The 25,261-nt window shown below is 40.9% G+C and overlaps 1 protein-coding gene across 2 annotated transcripts in view; it reads right to left on the bottom strand.

Moving 5' to 3' along the window:
* Window positions 1-576: 576 nt before the first annotated feature.
* The window catches only part of LOC133621700 (myosin-10), a 92,837-nt gene continuing 68,152 nt past the window's right edge, over window positions 577-25,261 (bottom strand). Inside the window, exons 28-45 of one of the 2 annotated variants that reach the window (XM_061983972.2) lie at window positions 23,965-24,136; window positions 21,936-22,148; window positions 21,701-21,845; window positions 21,404-21,610; window positions 21,206-21,310; window positions 18,711-18,863; window positions 18,381-18,629; window positions 18,097-18,309; window positions 14,629-14,841; window positions 14,379-14,540; window positions 14,167-14,295; window positions 11,191-11,279; window positions 10,979-11,102; window positions 5,968-6,057; window positions 5,774-5,892; window positions 5,596-5,704; window positions 5,122-5,294; window positions 577-2,322 (exon numbers count right to left, since the gene is read on the bottom strand). In XM_061983972.2, the coding sequence (XP_061839956.1) occupies window positions 2,181-2,322; window positions 5,122-5,294; window positions 5,596-5,704; window positions 5,774-5,892; window positions 5,968-6,057; window positions 10,979-11,102; window positions 11,191-11,279; window positions 14,167-14,295; window positions 14,379-14,540; window positions 14,629-14,841; window positions 18,097-18,309; window positions 18,381-18,629; window positions 18,711-18,863; window positions 21,206-21,310; window positions 21,404-21,610; window positions 21,701-21,845; window positions 21,936-22,148; window positions 23,965-24,136 (2,807 nt within the window). In that variant the 3' untranslated portion in view covers window positions 577-2,180. The remainder of the gene's footprint in view (window positions 2,323-5,121; window positions 5,295-5,595; window positions 5,705-5,773; window positions 5,893-5,967; window positions 6,058-10,978; window positions 11,103-11,190; window positions 11,280-14,166; window positions 14,296-14,378; window positions 14,541-14,628; window positions 14,842-18,096; window positions 18,310-18,380; window positions 18,630-18,710; window positions 18,864-21,205; window positions 21,311-21,403; window positions 21,611-21,700; window positions 21,846-21,935; window positions 22,149-23,964; window positions 24,137-25,261) is intronic. The other variant, XM_061983973.2, reaches the window with a different exon arrangement.

The following is a 25,261-nucleotide window of genomic DNA, read 5'->3' on the forward strand; positions in this document are numbered from 1 at the left end:
AACTTCTTTCTTTGCTTTTTATAAACCAAAAATGTCAATGTGGTAAAAAAAAGTAACATTTGGGGTCCAATTCCCAGAAGGTTGGCAGATAAGTCTAGCTAACTGCCACCAGTCAAGGCAAAAAAGAATAAACAAATGACAGAAAATTGAACAGCAAATTAGTTTGATAGCGAGCTTACTGTTTTGGTCGCTGACGGGGTTGACTGTTGTTCGCTACGCCAACTAGCGGCGCGGAGGCTCATAACGCCCACTCCAGCTCGCAACCTAAAGCATAACAATTAGTCGAGAGACCGCTCGTATCTCGAGGTACTACGGTATAGTTCCGTAGTATTTAAAAAAAACACTTTTATATTCATATGTTTTTTTCAAAAATGGGGGTTTCCTCATTTTTGTGTTTAAAAAAAGAAACGTTTAGGTTATAGGTCACATTTAAAAAAAATGTTTTTGTTATGTGTAAAACACATCTTCCTCTGCCATTATATTATTGACCTAGCGTCGAAATATTTTCTTATTCTTTTTGGCTCTTAAAGCTTTCCAATCACCTTATTTATATTCATAAAAACAGCTTAGAGTGGGGGTTCTTAAACTCTGTGACCTTGAGGCCCAACTTTTCCCCTATAGCCCACTCAAATATTAACACTGAATTAGTAATCTAACTCTTGATTTGAATTGTGTACATATAACCTACTCACAATTTAAAAAGATAAACTTTGTCAAATGATATGAAAGCATGTATTAATCACAAATATTATTTTCAAGGCTGATGTAGATTGGGTTGTTTACAAAAATAAATACCTATCAAATATACTTTCAAATAAATGACACAGAACTGATGAAAAATAGATTTACTTCCAACTATGCAGGGCTAAAATGAATACATTCCATCAAAATGAATAATAACATACATGTTTCCTAAATAAACCGTCAATAAAATTAAAATGCAAATGAAACTATAGTTTCACCACTTTAGTCATAATTTTTGTGCTTTAAAAACTTCTGACTTTTGCTTCAGACTTCTTCTGTTTGAGACTGTCATTGCTGCCACAAGTGGTGGAAAAGTGTATTACAACTGAGTACTGCTGCGGCCTATATGGACCACAGCTAAGAAACAAATGTTTTTTTAAGGGCCCTCGCCTATGGTTGAGAAACACTGCGCCATAAAGCACCTCAAATTAAAAAAAATATAGAGTGTAAAAGGACAAATGAAAACTGGACAGTTACAATGAATAAGCTTTATTTTCTTTAAAAAACAAAACAAACAAAAAATATTACCTTCTATAAATCCAGGTATACAATGAGAGTATTTGTGTAGTGAAATGCCTGCTTTTGTCGACAGCCAGCTGGATATAATAACAATAACAACAGTAAGTTAATGATTTAACTAATCAAGAATGTTAAAGCTTCCAACCAAATGGTCAAAAATAACGCTTGATTGAGAGAAGCGTTATTTTTGGAGACTTCTTAATACTGGTTTGGACTCGTGGAGCTTTTAAACAAAAGGTACACGTTACTTGTGATATGAAGCACAGCAAAATATAAAAGTAGAAGTTTAGGAAATTCTTTTTCGTTGGGATTTTGTAACATCATTTTGTATCGTTTCTTGTTTTTGTTCAGTGTCCAAGGCACTTTGAAAGAAACGTAAGAAATGTCCGTCATTAAGCAGACCATGTGAACTTTACAGCCATCATAACATTTGCTTGGACTAAATATTGTTTTCATCGTTTCGTAGAAGGGCAACAAAAGGGACGTAGTGTTGCGTGCAGCTGTTTGCATGTCTAGCAGACACATGTTGAGATGAACATTTGTTTTCACAGTCATAACAATAATAATAATAAAAATACATGTGGCATTCAGTCCTTTGCATGGAGACATTAGTGTTGGTCAGAAGGTCACAGAGGACGTGTCAGCTTTGTTTGTTTGACATACGTGAAGTGTGAGTCCGCCTTGTGTGAGCAAAAAGCACTTTGAACCTACAGGGAAAATAAGGGAAGGAGGAGCAGAGGACCCACTAAGGCAGAATTGTCTGTTGGCCTCCAGAGGCCTCACATCCAGGAGGGGGTGGTATTAAAAAAAAAAAAAAAAAAAAGTATAGAGGATGGGGGTCTGGGGGGTAGATAGTGGCTGCTGCAGTCTTTAAAATAATAGTAATGACTCGAGGCAGAAAGCGACGTGGACTTCTTTTACTCCACCACGTTGGAGGTGTCGTTGAAGTCGCTGGTGCGGCTGTCGGCGTCGTCGTCCGATCTGTCGACGGAGGCGCCGTCCACGATTAAGTTGTGATGGCCCGAGCGGCTGGAGAAGCTGCTGACTGGACCTCCTCGCCTGTGCCGAGGGGACACGGACAACATGACAGTTATGCTTGACATCTATTGGCCACAAGATGGCGACATAATTGCTACAACATGGTAACCCCTGACTATTACATTACAGGGATTCTCAAACTATGGTACGTGTACGCCAAAGAATCACTTGATTACAAGCCGTAGAAAAATGGATGGATGGTTTTATTTTCCTATATTCAAACTGTGTGTAATGTTACTTGTCAAATAAAATCTCTGCCTTATTTTTAATGAATACTACGTTACTGTATTTTAATATTGGTCATTATGGTGGTACTTGGAGAGCAAAGTGTTTTCTAAGGTGGTATTTGGAATAAAAAGTTTGAGATGTATTACAACAAACTGATGAAACAAATTGATTCTCAAATCAAAATATCGATACTTTTGATACTTTATTTATTTGAGATAACGTACATCGTTAACTGGAACACACTTTAAAGTAACTACTGTAAATCATTGATATCTTGTTTAAATGAAACGCGTTAGCAACACTTCAAATAGACTACTCTGAACATTTTACCAGTCACATCAGGTATATTTGCACATAGTATCAAATCGGTATCGCCAATACCAGCCTGAATTTTACTGGGTATCAGATCAGACAGAAAATCTGTGGTACGACACATCACTAACTGGGACACCAAGCGATCACTGCTTTGCTTTTTCTTTGGCTTGGGGTTAACTTTTTAGAATAAAAATACCAAAATATCAAGCTAATCTGTGACGCGAATCACTTTACAGACTTAGGGCCTGATTTAGTAAAGATTTGCGTGTATTAAAACACGTGCAAACTTCATAGCACACACAAAGTTGATCTACGAAACGTGTGCTGAGTGGATTGTGTATGTTAAGTGAGCAAAATAAGGCGTGCAATCCATTTTGCGTCTCCTTCTTCATTTATATATGCAAAATATATGCTGATCATAAAAACGCCCAGAGTACAGGGAGGAGAAAATGCATATATATTATACAGCACACGCAATGTGATTTATCAATACTCATCACCGTTTTGGGAGCACTATTTTGCGTTTTATTTAGCATGTTTGAAAAAGCACCGCAAATTGACACAGTTCCATATATTGTACAGCGCACGCAACCTGATTATCAATACTCATCACCGTTTTGGGAGCACTATTCTGCGTTTTATTTAGCATGTTTGAAAAGGAACCGCAAACTGACACAGTTCCACATAAAAAGACAGGAGTGCTCGCACTGCAAAGACACACGATGGACAGAGAATCCTCCGTCCTACGTGTACGTTTCAACATATTTGGACGGTCAGAAATAAAAAAATATTAGACATATTGTCTATTCAACAACATCCTTTTATAATTTCATAGCTGCTCGGTGACTTAAGGGGTTGATTAAAACAAAGTCAATTGAAAATATTTTTTAATGATGTTTTTTTACACGGAATATAAATTACTATCATTAAGTATATCCTAGATGATAAGAACTTTTCGAGGTATGCATTGTTTGCATCTTGAGTACATAAGTGCAGCCTCCCTCCCATGCACCTTCAGCAGTAAAAAAAATAAATAAAGAAAAGTGCTGTTAATATAGATGCAATGCACGACTGCTGCTAAAATGCCCATAAAAAGTGGTACAAGTCTCCTACTTGTTAGAAAACATAACAAAATGCCACAGGTAGAAGCATAAACATCCAACCACTGTACATCAATGGGGACTATGTGGAAAGGGTTTCTAACTTCAGGTTCCTGGGGATCCAGATTGAGGAAGACCTGTCGTGGAATATGAACACCTCAGTGACCATCAAAAAGGCACAGCAGAGACTTTACTTTCTGAGACTCCTCAAAAAGAACCACCTGTCACAAAAACTGCTTGTGTCCTTCTATCGCTGCTCAATAGAGGGTGTGCTGACATACTGCATGTGTGTATGGTATGCCAGCTGCACAGCGGCAGAGAGAAATGCACTTCAGAGGGTCATAAAAACTGCCATGAAGATCATTGGCTGCTCTCTCCCCTCCCTCGATGAACTGTACAGCGCCAGGTGCCTCAAAAATGCCCAAAACATCATAAGGGACCCATCTCACCCTGTACATAAACTTTTTGAACTGCTGCCCTCGGGCAGGAGATACAGGACAATAAAATGCTGGACAAACAGATTTAAGAACACTTTTTACCCGAGAGCAATAGTGTCGCTGAACACAAGACAACAATGACTGTGTATGCGAGCTGTGTGCTTGGTATTTTTATGTATTATTATCTATTTATCTATGTTCTTATGTTTTTATGTGTTATTATGATTTTGCACTAAATTAAATTTGCTTACAATTTTGTTGTACAATGTACAATGTACAATGACAATAAAGATATATTCTATTCTATTCTATGATAATGAATGTGCAGTAAATGAGAATGTCTCCGTGGTGATAATCCTCATTTAAAAGAGGCGGTCTGCACCACTTTTTAATTGCACACGCAGCGTTACTAGATCGCATGCAACACACCCACTAATAGTACAAGCTATTTTATAGATTGCACATGATGTTTAGCGCGAGGTATTTAAAACTTCGGAAATCAGGCCCTTAGTGATTACTATGCTAGTTCAATACTTTCTGTTCCACTTTACTTAAAACATCATTTGTATAGTTTATAAAGGTAATGACAGCTTGACCCTGGAACTGATCATTTCTATTTTCACGATGGTTGCGGTCATGTAAGCCACAAGTCGCCCATCCTGGTCCATGGTTAATGTGAGAAGTTCTCTGAAGCAAATTCCATTCAACCATTCTTGATTTTGTGACTTTTGTGTTCCTACCTGAGGCGGCTCTTGAGGCTGCTGACCTCGCGGCTGAGGCCTTCGCTGGCTTCGGTGGTGTCGTCCAGCTCCCTCTGCAGCTTCCTGCGGGAGGCGTTGGCCTTGGTGGCCTCTTCCTCCGCCTCCTCCAGCTGACGCTTCAGCTGCTTCATGCGCGAGTTGCCTTTGTCCACCTGCACAGGACACCACAATCAGTCACAAAACGAAAACATGTTTTTTTGTCTATGCAATGTTTTATTTATGGCTGTATGTAGAGATGGTTCCACTGAACGACAGCTTGTTGCATCAGCTCAGTGCTCTTAATATATTTTATGTCCATTAATGTTTCCATGAGTTGTTTACCTGATTTTTTGTAGACTTTTTGTATCTGCATTGCAACCACATAATTACCCTATTGTAGGATAAATAAAGCTGATCCTATCCTATTCAGTTGAAAAAAACAAAACAATCAATGAATAATGACAGCCTGCTTACCTGCTCCTTGTACTGGTCGGCATGGCGACGTTCGTCTTCCACCTGCAGCATCACTTCCTTCAGTTTCTTCTCCGTACGGCGAACAATCTTGTTGGCCGCCGCTCTTTCTCTGCAGACGGAACACAACACAGGAAGTCAAGAGGACTACTTCATGACTTGTGCGAACATGAACGCCTACTTTGTTTCCTGCTCCAGCTGTTCCTCCAGCTGCAGGATCTTAGCTTCCAGAGCCGTGATGGAGGCCTTAAACTTGGACTTGACGGTCCCTTCCAGCTCTGCGAGCTTGGCCTTTAACTCCTGTGATCACGGAATGAAAAACTGATGAATGAAGCACAAAATATCCAGTTTTTTGGGCTGCAACGACTTCAAGACCTTGTTCTGCCGCTCCATCTGTTGACGAGCGTTCTCGCTCTTCTGGGCGACGCTGCGTTCTGCAGCCAGCTCAGTGTTCAGGCCGTCCACCTGAAGAAACCATCGGGAAGTTTTACTAAAAAAGTGGAACTTAGCGACATCATCAAGTCTTCATCTTAATGCATGCACACTCTCACGCTCATAAAACTAATTTCTTTTAAGACTGACAATTTATTCTTATAAGACTGACTATTGTTTTAATCGACTTTTGTGCAACTTTATTTGATAAAATGACTTATTTCTTGTTGCGTTACGAAGAAAAATTCTGACTTTATTCCTGCAACTTTTTGACTAAATTGGCGTAATAACTAAAAAATCCTTTAAATTGACAACTTTTATAACGGAATTTTTTTTATAAACTTACGACTATATTCATGCAATATTTTGGACTAAATTCTTGTTATTTAATCTAATGTTGTAAAAGTTTTGGCTTCTTTCAAATAAAATCACAACTTTTTTCTCCATCCATCCATCCATCCATCCATCTTCTTCCGCTTATCCGAGGTCGGGTCGCGGGGGAAGCAGCCTAAGCAGGGAAGCCCAGACTTCCCTCTCCCCAGCCACTTCGTCCAGCTCTTCCCGTGGGACCCCGAGGCGTTCCCAGGCCAGCCGGGAGACATAGTCTTCCCAACGTGTCCTGGGTCTTCCCCGCGGCCTCCTACCGGTCGGAAGTGCCCTAAACACCTCCCTAGGGAGGCGTTCGGGTGGCATCCTGACCAGATGCCCGAATCACCTCATCTGGCTCCTCTCGATGTGGAGGAGCAGCGGCTTTACTTTGAGCTCCCCCCGGATGGCAGAGCTTCTCACACTATCTCTAAGGGAGAGCCCCGCCACCCGACGGAGGAAACTCATTTCGGCCGCTTGTACCCGTGATCTTGTCCTTCCGGTCATAACCCAAAGCTCATGACCATAGGTGAGGATGGGAACGTAGATCGACCGGTAAATTGAGAGCTTTGCCTTCCGGCTCAGCTCCTTCTTCACCACAACGGATCGATACAGCGTCCGCATTACTGAAGACGCCGCACCGATCCGCCTGTCGATCTCACGATCCACTCTTCCCCCACTCGTGAACAAGACTCCGAGGTACTTGAACTCCTCCACTTGGGGCAAGATCTCCTCCCCAACCCGGAGATGGCACTCCACCCTTTTCCGGGCGAGAACCATGGACTCGGACTTGGAGGTGCTGATTCTCATCCCAGTCGCTTCACACTCGGCTGCGAACCGATCCAGTGAGAGCTGAAGATCCTGGCCAGATGAAGCCATCAGGACCACATCATCTGCAAAAAGCAGAGACCTAATCCTGCAGCCACCAAACCAGATCCCCTCAACGCCTTGACTGTGCCTAGAAATTCTGTCCATAAAAGTTATGAACAGAATCGGTGACAAAGGGCAGCCTTGGCGGAGTCCAACCCTCACTGGAAACGTGTCCGACTTACTGCCGGCAATGCGGACCAAGCTCTGGTACTGAGCATACAGGGAGCGGACTGCCACAATCAGACAGTCCGATACCCCATACTCTCTGAGCACTCCACACAGGACTTCCCGAGGGACACGGTCGAATGCCTTCTCCAAGTCCACAAAACACATGTACACTGGTTGGGCAAACTCCCATGCACCCTCAAGGACACTGCCGCCCCCGATGTCCACGCGATGCTGCAGAGTCTTGTCAACCAAGACAGCCCCACAGCATCCAGAGCCTTAAGGAACTCCGGGCGGATCTCATCTACCCCTGGGGCCTTGCCACCGAGGAACTTTTTAACTACCTCAGCAACCTCAGCCCCAGAAATAGGAGAGCCCACCACAGACTCCCCAGGCACTGCTTCCTCATAGGAAGACGTGTTGGTGGGATTGAGGAGGTCTTCGAAGTATTCCCTCCACCGATCCACAACATCCGCAGTCGAGGTCAGCAGAACACCATCCTCGCCATACACGGTGTTGATAGTGCACTGCTTCCCCTTCCTGAGGCGGCGGATGGTGGTCCAGAATTGCTTCGAAGCCGTCCGGAAGTCGTTTTCCATGGCTTCTCCGAACTCCTCCCATGTCCGAGTTTTTGCCTCTGCGACCGCTGAAGCCGCACACCGCTTGGCCTGTCGGTACCTGTCCGCTGCCTCAGGAGTCCTATGAGCCAAAAGAACCCGATAGGACTCCTTCTTCAGCTTGACGGCATCCCTCACCGCCGGTGTCCACCAACGGGTTCTAGGATTACCGCCACGACAAGCACCAACTACCTTGCGGCCACAGCTCCAATCAGCCGCCTCGACAATAGAGGCGCGGAACTTGGTCCATTCGGACTCAATGTCCAGCACCTCCCTCGTGACATGTTCAAAGTTCTTCCGGAGGTGGGAATTGAAACTCTCTCTGACAGGAGACTCTGCCAGACGTTCCCAGCAAACCCTCACAATGCGTTTGGGCCTGCCAGGTCTGTCCGGCATCCTCCCCCACCATCGCAGCCAACTCACCACCAGGTGGTGATCGGTAGAAAGCTCCGCCCCTCTCTTCACCCGAGTGTCCAAAACATGAGGCCGCAAATCCGATGACACAACTACAAAGTCGATCATGGAACTGCGGCCTAGGGTGTCCTGGTGCCAAGTGCACATATGGACACCCTTATGTTTGAACATGGTGTTCGTTATGGACAATCTGTGACGGGCACAAAAGTCCAATAACAAAACACCGCTCGGGTTCAGATCCGGGCAGCCATTCTTACCAATCACGCCTCTCCAGGTTTCACTGTCGTTGCCAACATGAGCATTGAAGCCCCCCAGTAGCACGAGGGAATCACCTGGGGGAGCACTCTCAAGTACTCCCTCGAGTGAATCCAAAAAGGGTGGGTACTCTGAGCTGCGGTTTGGCGCGTAAGCGCAAACCACAGTCAGGACCCGTTCCCCCGCCCGAAGGCGGAGGGAAGCTACCCTCTCGTTGAACTCCAACGTACAGGCTCTGAGCCGGGGGGAACAAGAATTGCCACCCCAGCCCGTCGCCTCTCACTGCCGGCAACGCCAGAGTGGAAGAGAGTCCAGCCCCTCTCGAGAGAACTGGTTCCAGAGCCCTTGCTGTGCGTCGAAGTGAGTCCGACTATATCTAGCCGGAACTTCTCCACTTCGCGCACTAGCTCAGGCTCCTTCCCCCCCAGCGAGGTGACGTTCCACGTCCCAAGAGCTAGCTTCTGTAGCCGAGGATCGGACCGCCAAGTGCCCTGCCTTCGGCTGCCGCCCAGCTCACATCGCACCCGACCTCTATGGCCCCTGCTATGGGTGGTGAGCCCATTGGAGGGGGGACCCACGTTGCCTCTTCGGGCTGTGCCCGGCCGGGCCCCATGGGGACAGGCCCGGCCACCAGGCCCTCGCCATCGTGCCCCACCTCCGGGCCTGGCTCCAGAGGGGGGCCCCGGTGACCCGCGTCCGGGCGAGGGAAATCTGGGTCCTTGTTTTTTATTTTTCATGGAGGTCTTCGAGCTGCTCTTTGTCTGATCCCTCACCTAGGACCAGTTTGTCTTGGGAGACCCTACCAGGGGGCATAAAGCCCCCAGACAACATAGCTCCTAGGATCATTGGGATACGCAAACTCCTCTACCACGTTAAGGTGGCAGCTCAGAGAGGAGAACTTTTTTCTCGTATCATGATATTATTTTTTTGTAATTTTAGAATAATATACTTGTAAATTTTTTACTTTATTCTTGCAATATTTCGACACCAAATTTGTGTAATTTAACTTATTCTCATAACATTTATACATGTTTTTTGTATTAAGATAATAATATATAAACCTACAACTTTATATTGATTACATGTATATAATTAACATATTCTTGTAATATTAGGGATTTGTTCTTGTACATTTATAACTTTTTTCTCTTATAAAATGATTTTCTTACAACATTTTCATAATTTGATTTATTTTGTAAAAATTAGACTTAATAATTCAAATAAAATAAAAAATGTTTTCCTTATTTTTTACATTATTATTTTTAAAACTTGAAACTATATTCTTGCAATAATTAGATTACATTTGAGCAATTTTTTTAATAAACCTTTGACTATATGCTTGAAATATCTAGATTAAAGTTGAATAAATATTTAACAAATTTAATTTTTTGCAAAATGTTTAACTAAATTTGTGTAATAACTTATTTTTGTGACTTGTAACTTATTCTTGTAATATTTTTACTTTCTACTAGTAAAATGCCACCTTTTTTCTCATATAATGGAATTTACAGCTTAATTCTTGCAATATTTTCGACTACATTTGCATAATTTTAATTACTCTTGTAAAATTAAGACTTTTTTTCCCCAAATAAATTTGCATTTTTCATGACGAAAGGGACAAGCGGTAGAAAATGGATGGATGGATGACGCTATTCTTGTAATTTTCTAAATCTGTGTAATTGAATATATTCATATAATATTTTGGACTTTAAAAATTTTTTTTCTCGTATTAAGATATTCTTTTCATAAACCGCAGACCTAATTATTGTAATATTTTGATTACTTTTATATGATTTCACGTATTCTTCTAACTATCTTTTCATATTATTTTCATACACTTTCTTGCAACATTTTGACTAAATTTGCATCATTTGATTTATTCTTGTAAAATTAAGCTTTACCTTAGAAATTATTGAAATAATGTTTCTCATTTTACACTGTTTTTACAACTTTTGACTTTATTCTTGAAATATTTTTTATAAAATTTGAGTAATTTAACTTATTTTCATAATAGCAGCACTTTATTTGTTTAAAAATTATTTTCCCATGTTACGACCTTATTTTCATAAACTTTCAACTGTGCTCTTGCAATATTTAGATAGTAATTTAACTTATTTTTGTAAAATATATATTTTTAAGCCTTATAGTATTTTCATAGACTTACAAATTAATTCTTGCAATTTTTTTTTCCATTTGTGGAATTTGATTTAACACTGTATTCTTCAAAGGAACAAACAGTACAGTACATGTTCTGAAGGTGAGCCTACCTGCAGCGTGCTCTTCCTCAGGCGGTCATTGAGCAGCTCCATGTTGCCCTGCTCCTCCTCCAGCTCCTCCTCCAGCTGAGCGATGCGAGCCTCCAGCCTCCTCTTCTCATCCAGCAGCATGGACCTGACAAACCAAAATGTGGATGTAATTAACTCCATCTTCACGGCTTGTCGAGGACATTAACCATCAGAGAGGAGGCAGAGACACTGACTTCCCAGACGTGCTGTTGGACATCTCGTCTGCCAGTTCGTCTCGCTCCTGTTCAGCATGTCGACGGGCTCTCTCGGACGCCGCGTGGTCCTGTGACGGGAACAAAATAAAATAAAATACCAGACCATCTTGTATCTACCGAGTGGTACAGTTGTGTGCAGTTCATAATAGCAGTAGCGTCACGTAAAATACGGTAGAACCTACTTAAGTTGACTCTGCTTATGTTAAAAACCTCTTTATGTCAACTCATCATCATCAGAGTTGTAAAATTGTTTACTTCATCATTATTTCTAAGCAGCAACATAACTAGACTTCCTGTTCAGTTTAAAGTATGCTTCAAAATAAAAGCATTGAAATATTAATGTAAATTCTGGTATCTCGCAATGGACAAATTGTGCCACTTTAGTTTTTTTTATTGTTAGCTATCGGAAGAAAGATTTGTTGTCATCTTAGTTAAGACAGACAACGAAATTACTGCAGCAGATTTGTTATATTAGAGTAAGAAATATATGACAACAACAAATCCATATTAAAATATGCACAAATGGAGGAAAATTATCTCAACAAACTGCCTAAGGTTAAAAAAAAAAGATATATTATCACCCACTCTCCATATGTCTCCAGCCAAAGTATTGTGTAAAAAGCAATAGCAAGTTTCGAGTTCGGTTAAGTTGATAACTGCTTATGTTGATGTCAGTTAGACTTTCTGGGAGTTCCACTGAATCAGCAAACTTCAGCTTACCGACTTTTGGTGATGCAAAGAGCAAAAATGTGATGATGACAATGGAAATGTTATGCAATGTAGTGATAGCTTACCAGTGGTTATCTGGGCGACCACACAACCCACACAGCTCATGAGTTTAGTCGAGCATCGCTCGCCAATGAGCTCAAAGCCTAGGGCTGTCAACTCATTGTCCAGCGTGAGGTTTTACACAATGTACCAAGGTTTTACACAACACTAACTGTTACAGTCGCATAGCAATGGAAGTGGGACAAAAGTGTCTGTCCGGTTGCTCAGTACAATATGGACAACTATAATTAAAATAACAAAATGTTTACACAACATTGATTGACAGTAAAGGATAGGGATGGGAAATTTCAAACGGTTCCTTTAACGATTCTTCCAGGTGGGGATGATGTCATTACGCAATGTGCGTAGTGACGTCAGATCGCAAAATGGCGATGCCCGGGTGGAACAAACACTAACATCTTACAAGAAAAGATTGCACAAGCGCTATTTGTAATAATTATAAGGCCGCTATTTCATCAAGAGGAGGACATACGAGCAATATGTGGAAACATCTGAACACACAACATGCAATACCGATGAATGAAAGTCGCGTTTTTGAACCGCTACTATGTCATCCCAGCAGCAGTAACGCTAGCACGTCATCTGGTACTAACTCTCTTCCTATCATGTTAGCACTATTATTTGTTAAATTGAAATTAATGCCTTCTCATTTAGTTGAACACGATGAAAAACAGATTCTGACTGGCTACGAGGCGGGCAGTTCACGTCTGTCGCTATACCAGTGCTTCTCAATTATTTTCTGTTGCGTCCTCCCGAGGAATAAGAAAATATTTCATACTCCTCCCCTCCCACCCACTCTCCACAGTGTCTATAAATTGTATAATTTGTGTATACAATTGTCATAACTATACCGCTGCATAACATTGTAAGCTTATTTACGGTCTTTCCTCGTCTCCCACCGTGGTTACAGTAAAGCCCAGTGCTACATACGCTTCATTATATTTTAGTACGGCAAAAAAAGCATGTTCCCCAAGGTCACACGTGCCACGCCTGGCATCGCACCACGCCCTAACAGGGGGGCCAGACCACTATTTGAGAAACACAGCGCTAGACGAATGTCACCGAGCAGCGACTAAGTTTGTGGTCAAAAGCTATTTGCAGCAGCAGTGGCGGCCAAAGAAAAGTTGCATGTTTTACTCACACCAGATTTTCTCTCAGTCATTATATAATACAGATGAAACTTAAAAAATTAGATTATCGTGTAAAAATCCATTTGTGTCAGCAATTAACTTGTGATATGTGATATTAACTCCATCCATCCATTTTCTACCGCTTATTATTTTGGGGTCGCGGGGAGCGCTGGAGCCTATCTCAGCTACAATCGGGCGGAAGGCGGGGTACACCCTGGACAAGTCGCCACCTCATCGCAGGGCCAACACAGATAGACAGACAACAATTCACACTCACATTCACACACTAGGGCCAATTTTAGTGTTGCCAATCAACCTATCCCCAGGTGCATGTCTTTGGAGGTGGGAGGAAGCCGAAGTACCCGGAGGGAACCCACGCAGTCACGGGGAGAACATGCAAACTCCACACAGAAAGATCCCAAGCCCGGGATTGAACCCAAGACTATTCAGGACCTTCGTATTGTGAGGCAGATGCACTAACCCCTCTCCCACCGTGCTGCCCGTGATATTAACTCATTACATGCAAAGTGAGCTTACATTTTCTGAAATTTTCAATTCAAAGTTTTCATAAACTGTAAGCCGTAATCATCAACATTGTTATTAAATATTACATTCTTGTGTAATTTGCACATCATTTATTTTGTTAAATTCTACAGAAGAATATTAATTTATTATATTATTTTTCATAAAAGTATTATATTTCTACGCAACGTATGTGCCTCTTGAGATCCCACTGTAGGCTTGTAAGGTCATGTTACCCCTAAACTAAACAAAATACAAATCCACCTTTTTTTTCAAATAAGAATCGATAAGAGAACCGTTAAGGAACCGAATCGTTAAGTAGAATCGAAAGTGGGATCGGAACCGGAAAATTCTTATCAATTCCCAAAGAATGTTCAAATTCAACTGACATTAACAGTAAATAGAAGTGATAGTTTGACCCAGGAACAGGTTATTTCTATTTCCTTTGTGTACTTTGGGAAACATTTTAGGGTCCACTGTGGCTCTCAGGAAACACCAAGTGTCAATCATCTACCTCTTGCAGCTGTAAGATTTCAGCTTCAAGGCTCTTGAGTTTTTTCTCGTTTTCTTTGGACTGTGTGAAAATCTCGTCCCTGGAGGACCGCGCCTCCTCCAGTTCCCTCTGGTAGTCTTTCATCTGAGCCTGCAGGGACACACAGATAGAAGTGGATCAACACAACCTGCTATAAAAAGGTGGATAACTTCAATGTGTGTGTGTGTGTGCACCTGTAGCTTTTTAAGCTGTTTGATGGCCTCGTCCCTGCCTTTGTTGGCTGCTTCTATTTGTCCCTCCAGCTCATTGAGGTCCATCTCCAGCTTCTTCTTAGCAGCCACAGCCAACGTTCTCTGCTTCCTCTCATCCTCCAGCTCAACCTCCATTTCACGCACCTGGTGATACAAGCCACACAAAACGTGTCTTGGTCAACCCACACTTAGGTTTTACAGTAAGACAGGAGCGATGTGAAGATGGAAGTACCTGTTTGACCAGCGCCCTCTTTTTCTCATCGCCCAGCTCGTCTCTGGCCTGCAGGTCTCGGTCAAACTGGGCCTTCATGGCCTGCATGTTCACCTCCAGACGCAGCTTGGCATCCTCGGTGGCTTGCAGCTCGTCTTCCAGCTCCTCCAGTTGGGTTCGCATTTCCTCCACCTGTTGTTCTAGCGTACGCTTGGACTTCTCCAGTTCATGGACCTGTTGGCAGCAACAGCCACACTTTTAAGGCACTGCCAGGATCGCATCTTCAAGCTTTTCTTGTCCGCTACTGCTGTTTAGATTAAATACTTACTTACCGTATTTCTGGACAGTAATGCGCACTTTTTTTTTTGTGCGCCTAATGTACATATTATTTCTGGTTGTGCTTACCGACCTCAAATAAATGGTATTTGGTACATGGTGTAATGATAAGTGTGACCAGCAGATGGCAGTCACACAAGACATATGTGTGGACTGCAGGATGACATCTGTCCAACTGACAGCAGATTGGGGGGGTGTTACATTATTTTGCCCATAAAGCCCTCTAACAAACATCCAAAAACCGCCAACGATACTCCATTTACATCTTGTGACCTGAATATTAACCAACTATTAGCGATAGTGTTATAAGCGCAAACGTTAAAGAACTACTTTTAGCAGCGCCGTGATCCCAGAGAGGTAACTAGCTTATGCTGTTATATTGACATGGTGAGCTGCTACATTGCCTCTGAGTTGGTAAAAGTTAATTGTAGTTTATAAACCATGCTTCTCACCTGGATATTAGAAGGATGTGGCCATACACCGAAAGGTTGTTCAACTTTGACACTCAACGTTTGTTTGCGTCACTTTTTTTTTCTTTTTACCTCCAGGTGGATTATGATACATTTTTCATCTAATTGGGAAAATATGAACATCCTGTCAGTCGGCATTACAGTGAGAGCAGACAATGAACAGTAAGTGATTGTTTTATTATGTTTGTTTAGGACTTAGCAATGCTGCTGCATGATGCTTAGTGTTTCATTAAAGCTGGATTTGTTTAGCACACAGCTTCTAAAACTTGTAGACCATCCTCCTTATATTCAGGCTCAAAATATAAGGTTCTGGATCATCATTTGTCCCAAAGTAATTGTTGTTGGCTCTCATGAAGTCTGCCATGATTAGTAGTGTTGTTGTTGAAGGTAACGTGATGCGTCTGTGAAATTAATACACCCCCATATGCTTAAATTGAGCCAAATACGCAAATATTACACGTTATTATGAAAGTGCCAGTTACTGCATTACAAATATACTTACAGCATGTATATAAAACCTTGATGGAGGTTTCTGGATGTGTTTTAGAGCGCTTTATAGGCGGAATAGAGCGAATCCCATTACCTCCATTGTTAGCTGACTTTTGTTAGTTTATTTACGACTTAGAATGGATGGAAAAAAGAAAAACATATGTGTTGTTAAATTGTGAATGATGGGCAAAATAAAAAAATAAAAAAGTTAACTTCCCCTTTAAACATCTATGTACCTTAACAAATGTCAGGCAAATAATAAAGACATCTTATCTTAATATTATGTCTGATCTTATCTTGATAAGGTGTAAGTACTTTGAGTTTGTTTAAATATACAACAAAAACACTGGTCAAAGATAATTTAAATTACATTAAAAAATGCTGGTCAAAGATCCTCTATATGAGAGAAGCTCTCTGCCGTTCATACCGATTTACAGCACAAACCCCAGTCAGTGACCCCGGTCTCATCCTGGGACCCACATTTACCCATGGTCATTAACCCGTAAAAGCTAAATACATTTTTTAAATTAAAAAACGCCTTTAAAACATATGCATGTCATTTTCTTTTCAACAAAAAACTCAATTATATGCGAAAAATATATTTCAAAACACAATATCAAGAGGAAGAATGTCAATGACAAAAAAATCCATAATATAAAATAGTAATGAATATTAGGAATGGCTGATAAACATTGGACAGATAATTATCTGATATAGTCTTACCTCGCTACGATGTGCTTTGAAACGTGTGGCTTCAGATTTTGTTGTTGTGAATTTTAAAGCATATTATATGTATTTTTGTCCTAAATTAAGCACGTTTAAGCATAAATATGGCCAAGTTAACTAAAAATATTAATACTACAGTAGTATTGGCCACCAGATGAGACCAACCCAATCAGAGCGCGCTGTTCAGTATCGTGACCACTAATTGGCTCAGACTCAGGCAGCACCTAATCCTGTCTTAACGGGTGTAAAGGTGACTATGTGGTTGTTATTTCATGTTTAAAGGGTTCTCATGTTTAAATAAAAACAAATTGAACGTTTTTTTTTATGCTATCACGGTTAAAATATGTGATTTATAATTAAGAATTCCTACAGCTCGGCAATTAATTTACCTTGGTCAGGCCCGGCCAGTACCAATTAAAAGAGATAATTTGTCGTTTTGGCTTGTGCAGCCCTTTGAGACACTTGTGATTTAGGGCTATATAAATAAACATTGATTGATTGATTGATTGAATTTAGTGTTTACTGTAACATTGAATAACAGCTCCAAAAACCAAACTAACAAAACTACCAAGCTCCAAAAACATCAAACCTTATCAGCCGCCTGAAATGCCAGCACTGCAACGATTGTGTGTTGAAAGCCTACAAAGACACTTGCGCTGCTAAACAAGATGATCCAAAACTAGCCAAAAATAAATTTGTACACAAACTACAGTTAAATCTACTTGAATAAAAATAATCTAAAATAAGTTATCAGCTATCAGTCTTAAGAGGCAGAAGTTATCTGTATTGGTATCTTTGGTTTTTTATTAAATATTATACTGTGATTTGGACTTGTCCATGACCCACCCAGAATGGGTCTGCAGTCCACTTTTGGGTCCCGACCCATCAGTTAAAAAACACTGCTGTTAGAGTACAATAGGGAAGGGGTTCATATGGCCCCAATTTTTGGGTGGATCTCGTGTGAGAGTAAGGGGGTGACTTAATAATTTTGCAATGCAGTGTGTTGAAAACGATGGAAATCGCCACTCTATATAGCAACTGACGCTGTGGTCAAAGATGGAATTGCCACAAAACACATTTTAAAATATTCAACACTCTACTGTCATCTGGCGGCTAAAGTGGATAAAGCACCCCCCGATTTGTCACGTTTCATGTGTCAGGTAAACCGCGATGAATGGGGCCATATGAATCCCCTTTCTACTGTATATGACAGGAACACAGCTGTTTTTAGGACTTTTCTACGAAGATGTGAGTCAGAGATCTTCTATACAGTATGACAGGGTGTTGCCAGTTAAAGACGACAACAATGTAGCAGCCTTTTTTTAAGAATTTTAAGCACTCTGAAACATACCCTGCCTATCATTAAAAAAAAAGTGTTCATTTTGTGTTCATTCACTCACTTTTGAGTGGTATATTTGTAGCCTCTAAAATCAACTCAGTCTCATTGAAAAGTTCAAAGGTTACTCACATTCTTCCCCACGTCATCCTTTGAACTCATCAGGTCCTCCATTTCGGCACGGAGCTGCTTGTTGAACCTTTCCAGCTCCTCCTTGGCCTCCAGAGCCTCCTCCAACGCTCTGGCCATGGACAGGGCCTTGGTATCCTTTTCTCGGGCTTCCGCCTCTGCACGGTCACGCTCCTCAGCGTAACGAGCCGAGATGGTCTTCTCCTCGGCCAGCATCTGTTGGCACACAGTAGTCAGATACAGCAAGCACAGTTATTTCATGAAAGACATTAAGTGGCTGCAAGAACCTGGTCAAACTTTTTTTGTTTCTTCTCCAGGTTGGAGACGATCTGCCTCTGGTGGTCTAGGTCCACTATTAGGTCATCTAGCTCCTGCTGCAGTCTGTTTTTGGTCTTCTCCATCTTGTCCATGGCCATAGACTTCTCCTCCAGACGCTGGTTGGTAAGCTCCACGTCCTTCTGGAGTTTTCTCTTCGCCTCCTCCAAGCCTTCCATGGCTCCCACATCTTCATCCAGCTTCTTTTTTGTCTCAGTTAGCTACATGAAGTAAGGAACAATCAGAATGTATTCTGCTGGGAACTTTTGCCATTTTCTTGGGACATGGTGGTCACCTCATACCTGAACCTGAGCCGTCTGTAGCTGCTTCTCCAGGTTTCGGCGGGTCTCCTCCTCCTCGTCCAGCTGCTCCAGCAAGGTGTTCTTCTCGTCCTCCAGCTGACGCACTCTGCTGCCCAGGTTTAGCTTGTGGCGTGTCTCCTCCTGCAGTAACTCCTGCACCACACAATGAGACAAACACCTGAACAAAATATTATTTTCAAGGGAACTTATATTAAGACCTAAGATAGCATTACATAACGGCTGTCGTCATTAATGCGGCCTTCTGTTCCTGGTTTTAATGTTGTTGAGTCACCGATATTATTGTTTGCACCCTACCATAACCCAAGATTCTTTAAGCAGCACTGCTCAGTCCTGAGCTATGTTCTAATTTGCTGAAACAAACACATCTGTTAGAAATACTTGACTAGCACCTTGATATAGAGACCTGCAATGGGTTGTGTACCCACGGATGTTTGATGCCCATAAATGAGTATTTAGTGTAATTACAGGTATGCCTGGTACTAAATCTACTGTGAGTGTGTCATTTTATGGTGAAAAATTGCATGACAATAGCGCCGATTTCCTTTAACTTCACTCACTTTGCTTTGCACCAAGGACAGCGTGACATTCACAGTGAGATGATGAAGATTAAGTCGAAGATAAAGCGGATGATCTAAAGTACCAGTAGAGTGGAAAAACAAGTTGACTTAATAGGCTTAATTGTGTTTCATTGTATCCATTAAATCATATCCAATTGTATTTACAATATACAAAGTATGTGAAAATACTGTCTAAACATCACAAAAAGTCACAAATTCAGTCAACCATTTTGAATATTCCGCTCCAAATGTAGAAGTGAAGTGAAGTGAATTATATTTATATAGCGCTTTTCTCTAATGACTCAAAGCGCTTTTACATAGTGAAACCCAATATCTAAGTTACATTTAAACCAGTGTGGATGGCACTGGGAACAGGTGGGTAAAGTGTCTTGCCCAAGGACACAACGGCAGTGACTAGGATGGCGGAAGCGGGGATCGAACCTGGAACCCTCAAGTTGCTGGCGCGGCCACTCTACCAACCGAGCTATACCGCCCATGTCTTCTGTAATTTCTGTACATAAGACGTCACTGGAGGAACACTTCTGAACTCTGATCATATGCAAAATTAGACAGCGATGTGCTGTCTATCATTCACAATCCCTATACAAGACATGAACACATACGTTTTTCTTTCTTTCATGCATTCTAAGTCGTAAATAAATAAATACATAAAATGTTCGCTAACAATGAAGTCTATTGTGGCTCTCTATTTTGCCCACAAAACCTTCTAAATAACCATCCAAAACCCACAAACAATATTCTTTATACATATTGTGACATGACTATTAACCAAATATTAGCAATGTTGTTATTATACACGCTAACGCAGAAAAACAATTTTTTAGCGGCGGATTGATAACACACAGTTAAGTAGTGTTCTGCTGCTTTACTGTGATATGGCCATGATGTACTGGTGCTCCCGCATCATTGTGTCTTGGCTCGTCAGAGTTATTCTAGATTATAAATCATGCCTTTTATCTGGATATTAGGAGTATTTAGCCATAAATCTAGAAGTTGTTCATCTGTGACATGTGGAGACAAACACACACATCCGAAGACAGTGTCTGCAGGGAGACTTTTCCTTGTTAACACTTAGTGTAGATCATGATTAATGCTTCATCTAAACGGGAAAATATTAACATTCTATCAGTCGTCATCAAAGTAAGACCAGACATTGTATAGTAAGATATCATTTTATTTTGTTTGTAGTTTGTATTTCTTGTTCAGCACTTAGCAATACTGCTACAGGATACTTAGTGTTTCACTAAAGCTGGATCTGTTTAGCAGAGCTTCTAAAACTTGTAGCTCATCATCATCATATTCAGGATCAATAATATAAGGTTCTGAATCATAATTTTTCCCAAAGTAATCGTTGTTGGCTCTCACAAAGTCTGCAGTGATTAATTGTTGGTGGGGAAGAGATCTGCGGTTCCTAACACTATGTCACACGATCACGTGACTGATTAGGAATCTCTGTGGGATTGATACTATTTTAATCATATCTATTTACTCTCAAACTTTGTAAGTCTTTTTGTGTCATACATCAGATATATATGATAATAGCTTCAATATAGAGGCAACTTGTTTTTCCACTCTACTGGTACTTTAAATGTAGATCGTAGATCTCCAAAACCCTAACGGGCATGACTTAAATTAGTCGATTTTATTTTGAAGGCCAAAAGGGAAGTTGTGTTGATGCATATCATTTGATTTCTATAAACTCAACAGTTTTTCCCCCGTTGCCATTTTACTGTTGCGAGAATCTGTGTACAAGTTTAAAGAGGCTTTAATCTGCATTTAAAACACTTCCTTGTGGTGTAGTCTAAAGAGTTCAATTCTTGAATTGGGCTTGTGTCAAGTTACTTTTAGTTTTGCCTTAACAGAAAAGTTGATATTTGTCAATGCAGTGTTTCATACATTTGCGTCTTGCAACTGGCTTCCCAGGTTGTCAGCATCCTTCGTCAGTTTGATGCCCTTCTTCTCCGCCTCCTCCAGCAGGGCCGTCACATTGTCAAGCTCCAACTAAGAAAGGATTTAAATAAAGTCAACATGTGAACAAACAATATCATCCCACAAGAAAACAGTAGCTAAATCATAATAGGTAATGATGTTTACCTGGAGTTTATGGGATCGGTCAGCCAACTCCCCCTTAGTCCGCTCCATCTCAGTGGCTCTCGAGGTGAACTCCTGGAGCTGGCCCTCCAGCTTCTTCCTCTTGTGTTCAGACTCGGTCTTAGTCTGCTGCAGTATTTTAACCTCGCAGATCATTTCTTTGTTGTCATTCTCCAGGCATTGCTTGTTCTTTTCTAAATTGGCCTTAAACTGCACAAATGGAGATGTAAAAGAGTTGAGTGTCTTTCTAACTGAGAAATACAGCGAGAGCACATTAGCTAATTAAACATGATCACTCACTCGTTTAGACTGTTCCAGTTGTTCAGACAGTTCCTCCAGTGTCGTGCTGTGCCTCTGCCTCATTTCCTGGATCTGGGCCTCATGGTTTTTAGACTCCTCCTCAATCGCCTTCTTTAATTCAGCCACTTCTTGCTCTCGTTTGGTCCTGGTTTTTGAACAAAAACGTGAAGGTTAGACAGGAAGAACGCCCTGCTACTTTCTTTTTTCGTATGGTTCAGCAGCATCATAAGAGCACCTGAGTTCTTGCTGAGCAGCAGTGGTGTCCAGCGTGTCCTCCAGCTCCGTCTTCAAAGCCTCAAGCTCCTCACTCAGGTCCCTCTTCAGTTTTTCGGCTTTGCTTCGACATATTTTCTCGGATTCCAAATCCTCATGGAGCTCAGCGAGTTGAGCCTGAAGTTCTCGGATCTGCTTAAGGGCGTTGTTTTTGTGCGCCGTCTCCTCATCGCTCCTGACGGGACAAGAACAGGCACACTTTGAATATTTGTTAGTATTCATACAATAATTCAGACTCATACTGTTGTGTCCCCACGAATGTAACCATAACATTCCTTATGTTTGGACCAACGGGTTGTCTTATAACTATGAATTTTAACTTTGAAAGGCTCAAATCTTAAAGAATTTATTTAACAAAGGTGCAAATATTTTCTGTTGTCTTACTGGAGAGCTACAACACTGCTCAGCCTCTAGGTTTCTTTCAACATCAGGTTACAAATGCAAAGGTACATTGTTCAGTGTTAATGCAGCTGAGGGCAGACAAGAATTGTAGTTAATAGAAAGGTAGAATGGATAGTGTGTGTGTGTGTGTGTGTGTGTGTGAATGTGTGTGTGTGTTCGTGCATATCTGTAATTCAGAATTTAAATTCAATTAATATGAATAATTGGAATTTGAATTGAATTGGCTCCACCTCAGAGCCTGTTAAATTGGAATTAAATAAGTGCAATTAGATGACTTGCAAATCAGAGAGATCCCTTATGTCTAAGTAACAGCAATCATTTTGTAACCTTTAACAAAGGTTTTGGCCTAAATGCTAAAATATTGCTAAAAAATTAAACAGAAATTCACTGTATTTTGAAAACGTATATACAGTAAAGCATTCTGGGAATTTCCATAATTTGAAAAGTAACCATATTCATTATTTTAGTTTTATACCTAAAAAAATGGCTAAAATAAATGCTAAGAGTTAGCATGCAAGCAAGATAGCAACAAATAAAAATATCCATGACTTTTAGATTTATATCTACAAAATTGGCGAAAATGCATGCTCGCTGCATTCCTGCAAGATACCACAAAGTAACAAGATCCATGACTTGTAGTTTCATATCTACAAAATTGCCTAAAATGCATGCTAATAATTAGCATGTTAGCAGCATAAACCAAGTAACAACATCAATTTATATTTATAGCTACAAAATTTGCTTAGAAATGTATGCTAACTGTTAGCATGCCAATATTGCTAATGAGATAGCAGCAAGTAACAATATCCATGACTTTTAGTTTTATATCTACGCAATTGCCTAAAATGCATGCTAACAGTTAGCATGATAGCCCGATAGAACCAAGTAACGATATCCATGCCTTTTAGATGTATACCGACAACATTGGCTCAAATGCTAACATTTTAAAATGCTAACTGTTAGCATTTTGTCGTTTGAAAAGTTTGAATTGGTTGAGAAATGTGCAAGTAGTAATATACAACAATGATCAATTGGAATTTCAGGGAATTTAAAATTCTACTTCCTTCAATTCTAATTGGAATTGCAATTCTACTCCCTGTTTGAAACCTCAATTCAAATTCATAGAACGGAATTGGAATTTGGAGACATTCTTAATTTAGTTCAGAATTTTGCACAAGTCTGGTGTGTATGTGGGGACGCTCAGACTCTGGCTGATAAAGAACAGCAAGCGCTCAGTTGACAGTCCCAGTATTTATCTCACCACTGTCTTTGTTCTCAAGTCTATTTCAGGTCATGCGGGTGGCTTGGCTGTGTGCTATCGCTGTGTCCTTGCTGTGGAAATTGGTTACGCAGCACCAAGAAGAGGATGTGTGTGGTAGTACAACACAAAAAGAGCCACTAGAAGCAATATGTGCCACATGTTGACAAGATCCATGTTATCTTGCAAAGGGTTAGACAATATGTTGCTTTGTCAATGATATCGTTAAATGAGGCCTTTTTATGGTTTCACTATCTCCGTGTACTTGTCACTTCCTGACACAATCCCCCCAGGTGTGCAATCTCAGTACAACTTTTAAGTTCTAGCTGACCTGGCCAAGGAAGTCTGTAGCTCTTCTTCCTTCTTAGCCACATGAAGCTTCAGTTCTTCAATTTGTGCCTGGAGCTCAGCGATCTGGTCCTGCAGGTCTGTGGTTTCAGCGTCCAGTTTGCGCTTGGCCTTCTCCAGTTCTTGACGTGTTTTCTCTTCCTTCTTCAAACGCTCTGCAAGACGGTGCAGGCTATTAGACTATTTCTAAACACACAACTAGGGCCTGATTTACTAAGATACGAATACCACGTGCTGAACAACGTGTGCAAAAAATAAAATAGCGCATACCGTATTTTTTGGACTATAAGTCGCAGTTTTTTTTATAGTTTGGTCGGGGGTGCGACTTATACTCAGGAGCGACTTACGTGTGAAATTATTAACACATTACCGTATAATATCAAATAATATTATTTAGCTCATTCACGTAAGAGACTAGACGTATAAGATTTCATGGGATTTAGCGATCAGGAGTGACAGATTGTTTGGTAAACGTATAGCATGTTCTATATGTTATAGTTATTTGAATGACTCTTACCATAATATGTTACGTTAACATACCAGGCACGTTCTCAGTTGGTTATTTATGCGTCATATAACGTACACTTATTCAGCCTGTTGTTCACTATTCTTTATTTATTTTAAATTGCCTTTCAAATGTCTATTCTTGGTGTTGGGTTTTATCAAATAAATGTCCCCAAAAAATGCGACTTATACTCCAGTGCGACTTATATGTTTTTTTCCTTCTTTATTATGCATTTTCGGCCGGTGCGAATTATACTCCGGAGCGACCTATAGTCCGAAAAATACGGTACTATACGTGGGGAGGTTGCGTCTGATCTACTAACACAGCGTGTACAATTGAAAAGTGTTGCAGACCGCCTTATGTCTTAAATAAGGATTTTGCATGCATACATGGCTTTTATCACAGAGACGATAATTGTCTGCAAATTCATGTTATCATGCTCCTACCTGTGTGCAATGTGTTGAACCAGCAGCACATATCTATAATCTGTAACACCTTTTCTGAATTGCAATCTAGACAACAGAAACATATGCACACTGACACTTAATTCTGTGCTCGAGCCTGTGGATCGCATCACCAGCGCATTTGTGCGTCTTAAAATTATTAAAATGCAACAAAAAAAAGCACATTGAAAGACGTCTTTCATGTAAGAGATATATTGCAGTAATACATTTCCCAAAAAAAAAAAAAAGACATTTAAAAAAAGACCAGTGGACACCAAAACGCATCAATTGTAATTGTTTCAATCAGCTCCTTAAGTCATCCAGCAGCAATA

The sequence above is a fragment of the Nerophis lumbriciformis genome, linkage group LG25 (genome assembly GCF_033978685.3).
Source record: "Nerophis lumbriciformis linkage group LG25, RoL_Nlum_v2.1, whole genome shotgun sequence".
Taxonomy (NCBI): Eukaryota; Metazoa; Chordata; class Actinopteri; order Syngnathiformes; family Syngnathidae; genus Nerophis; species Nerophis lumbriciformis.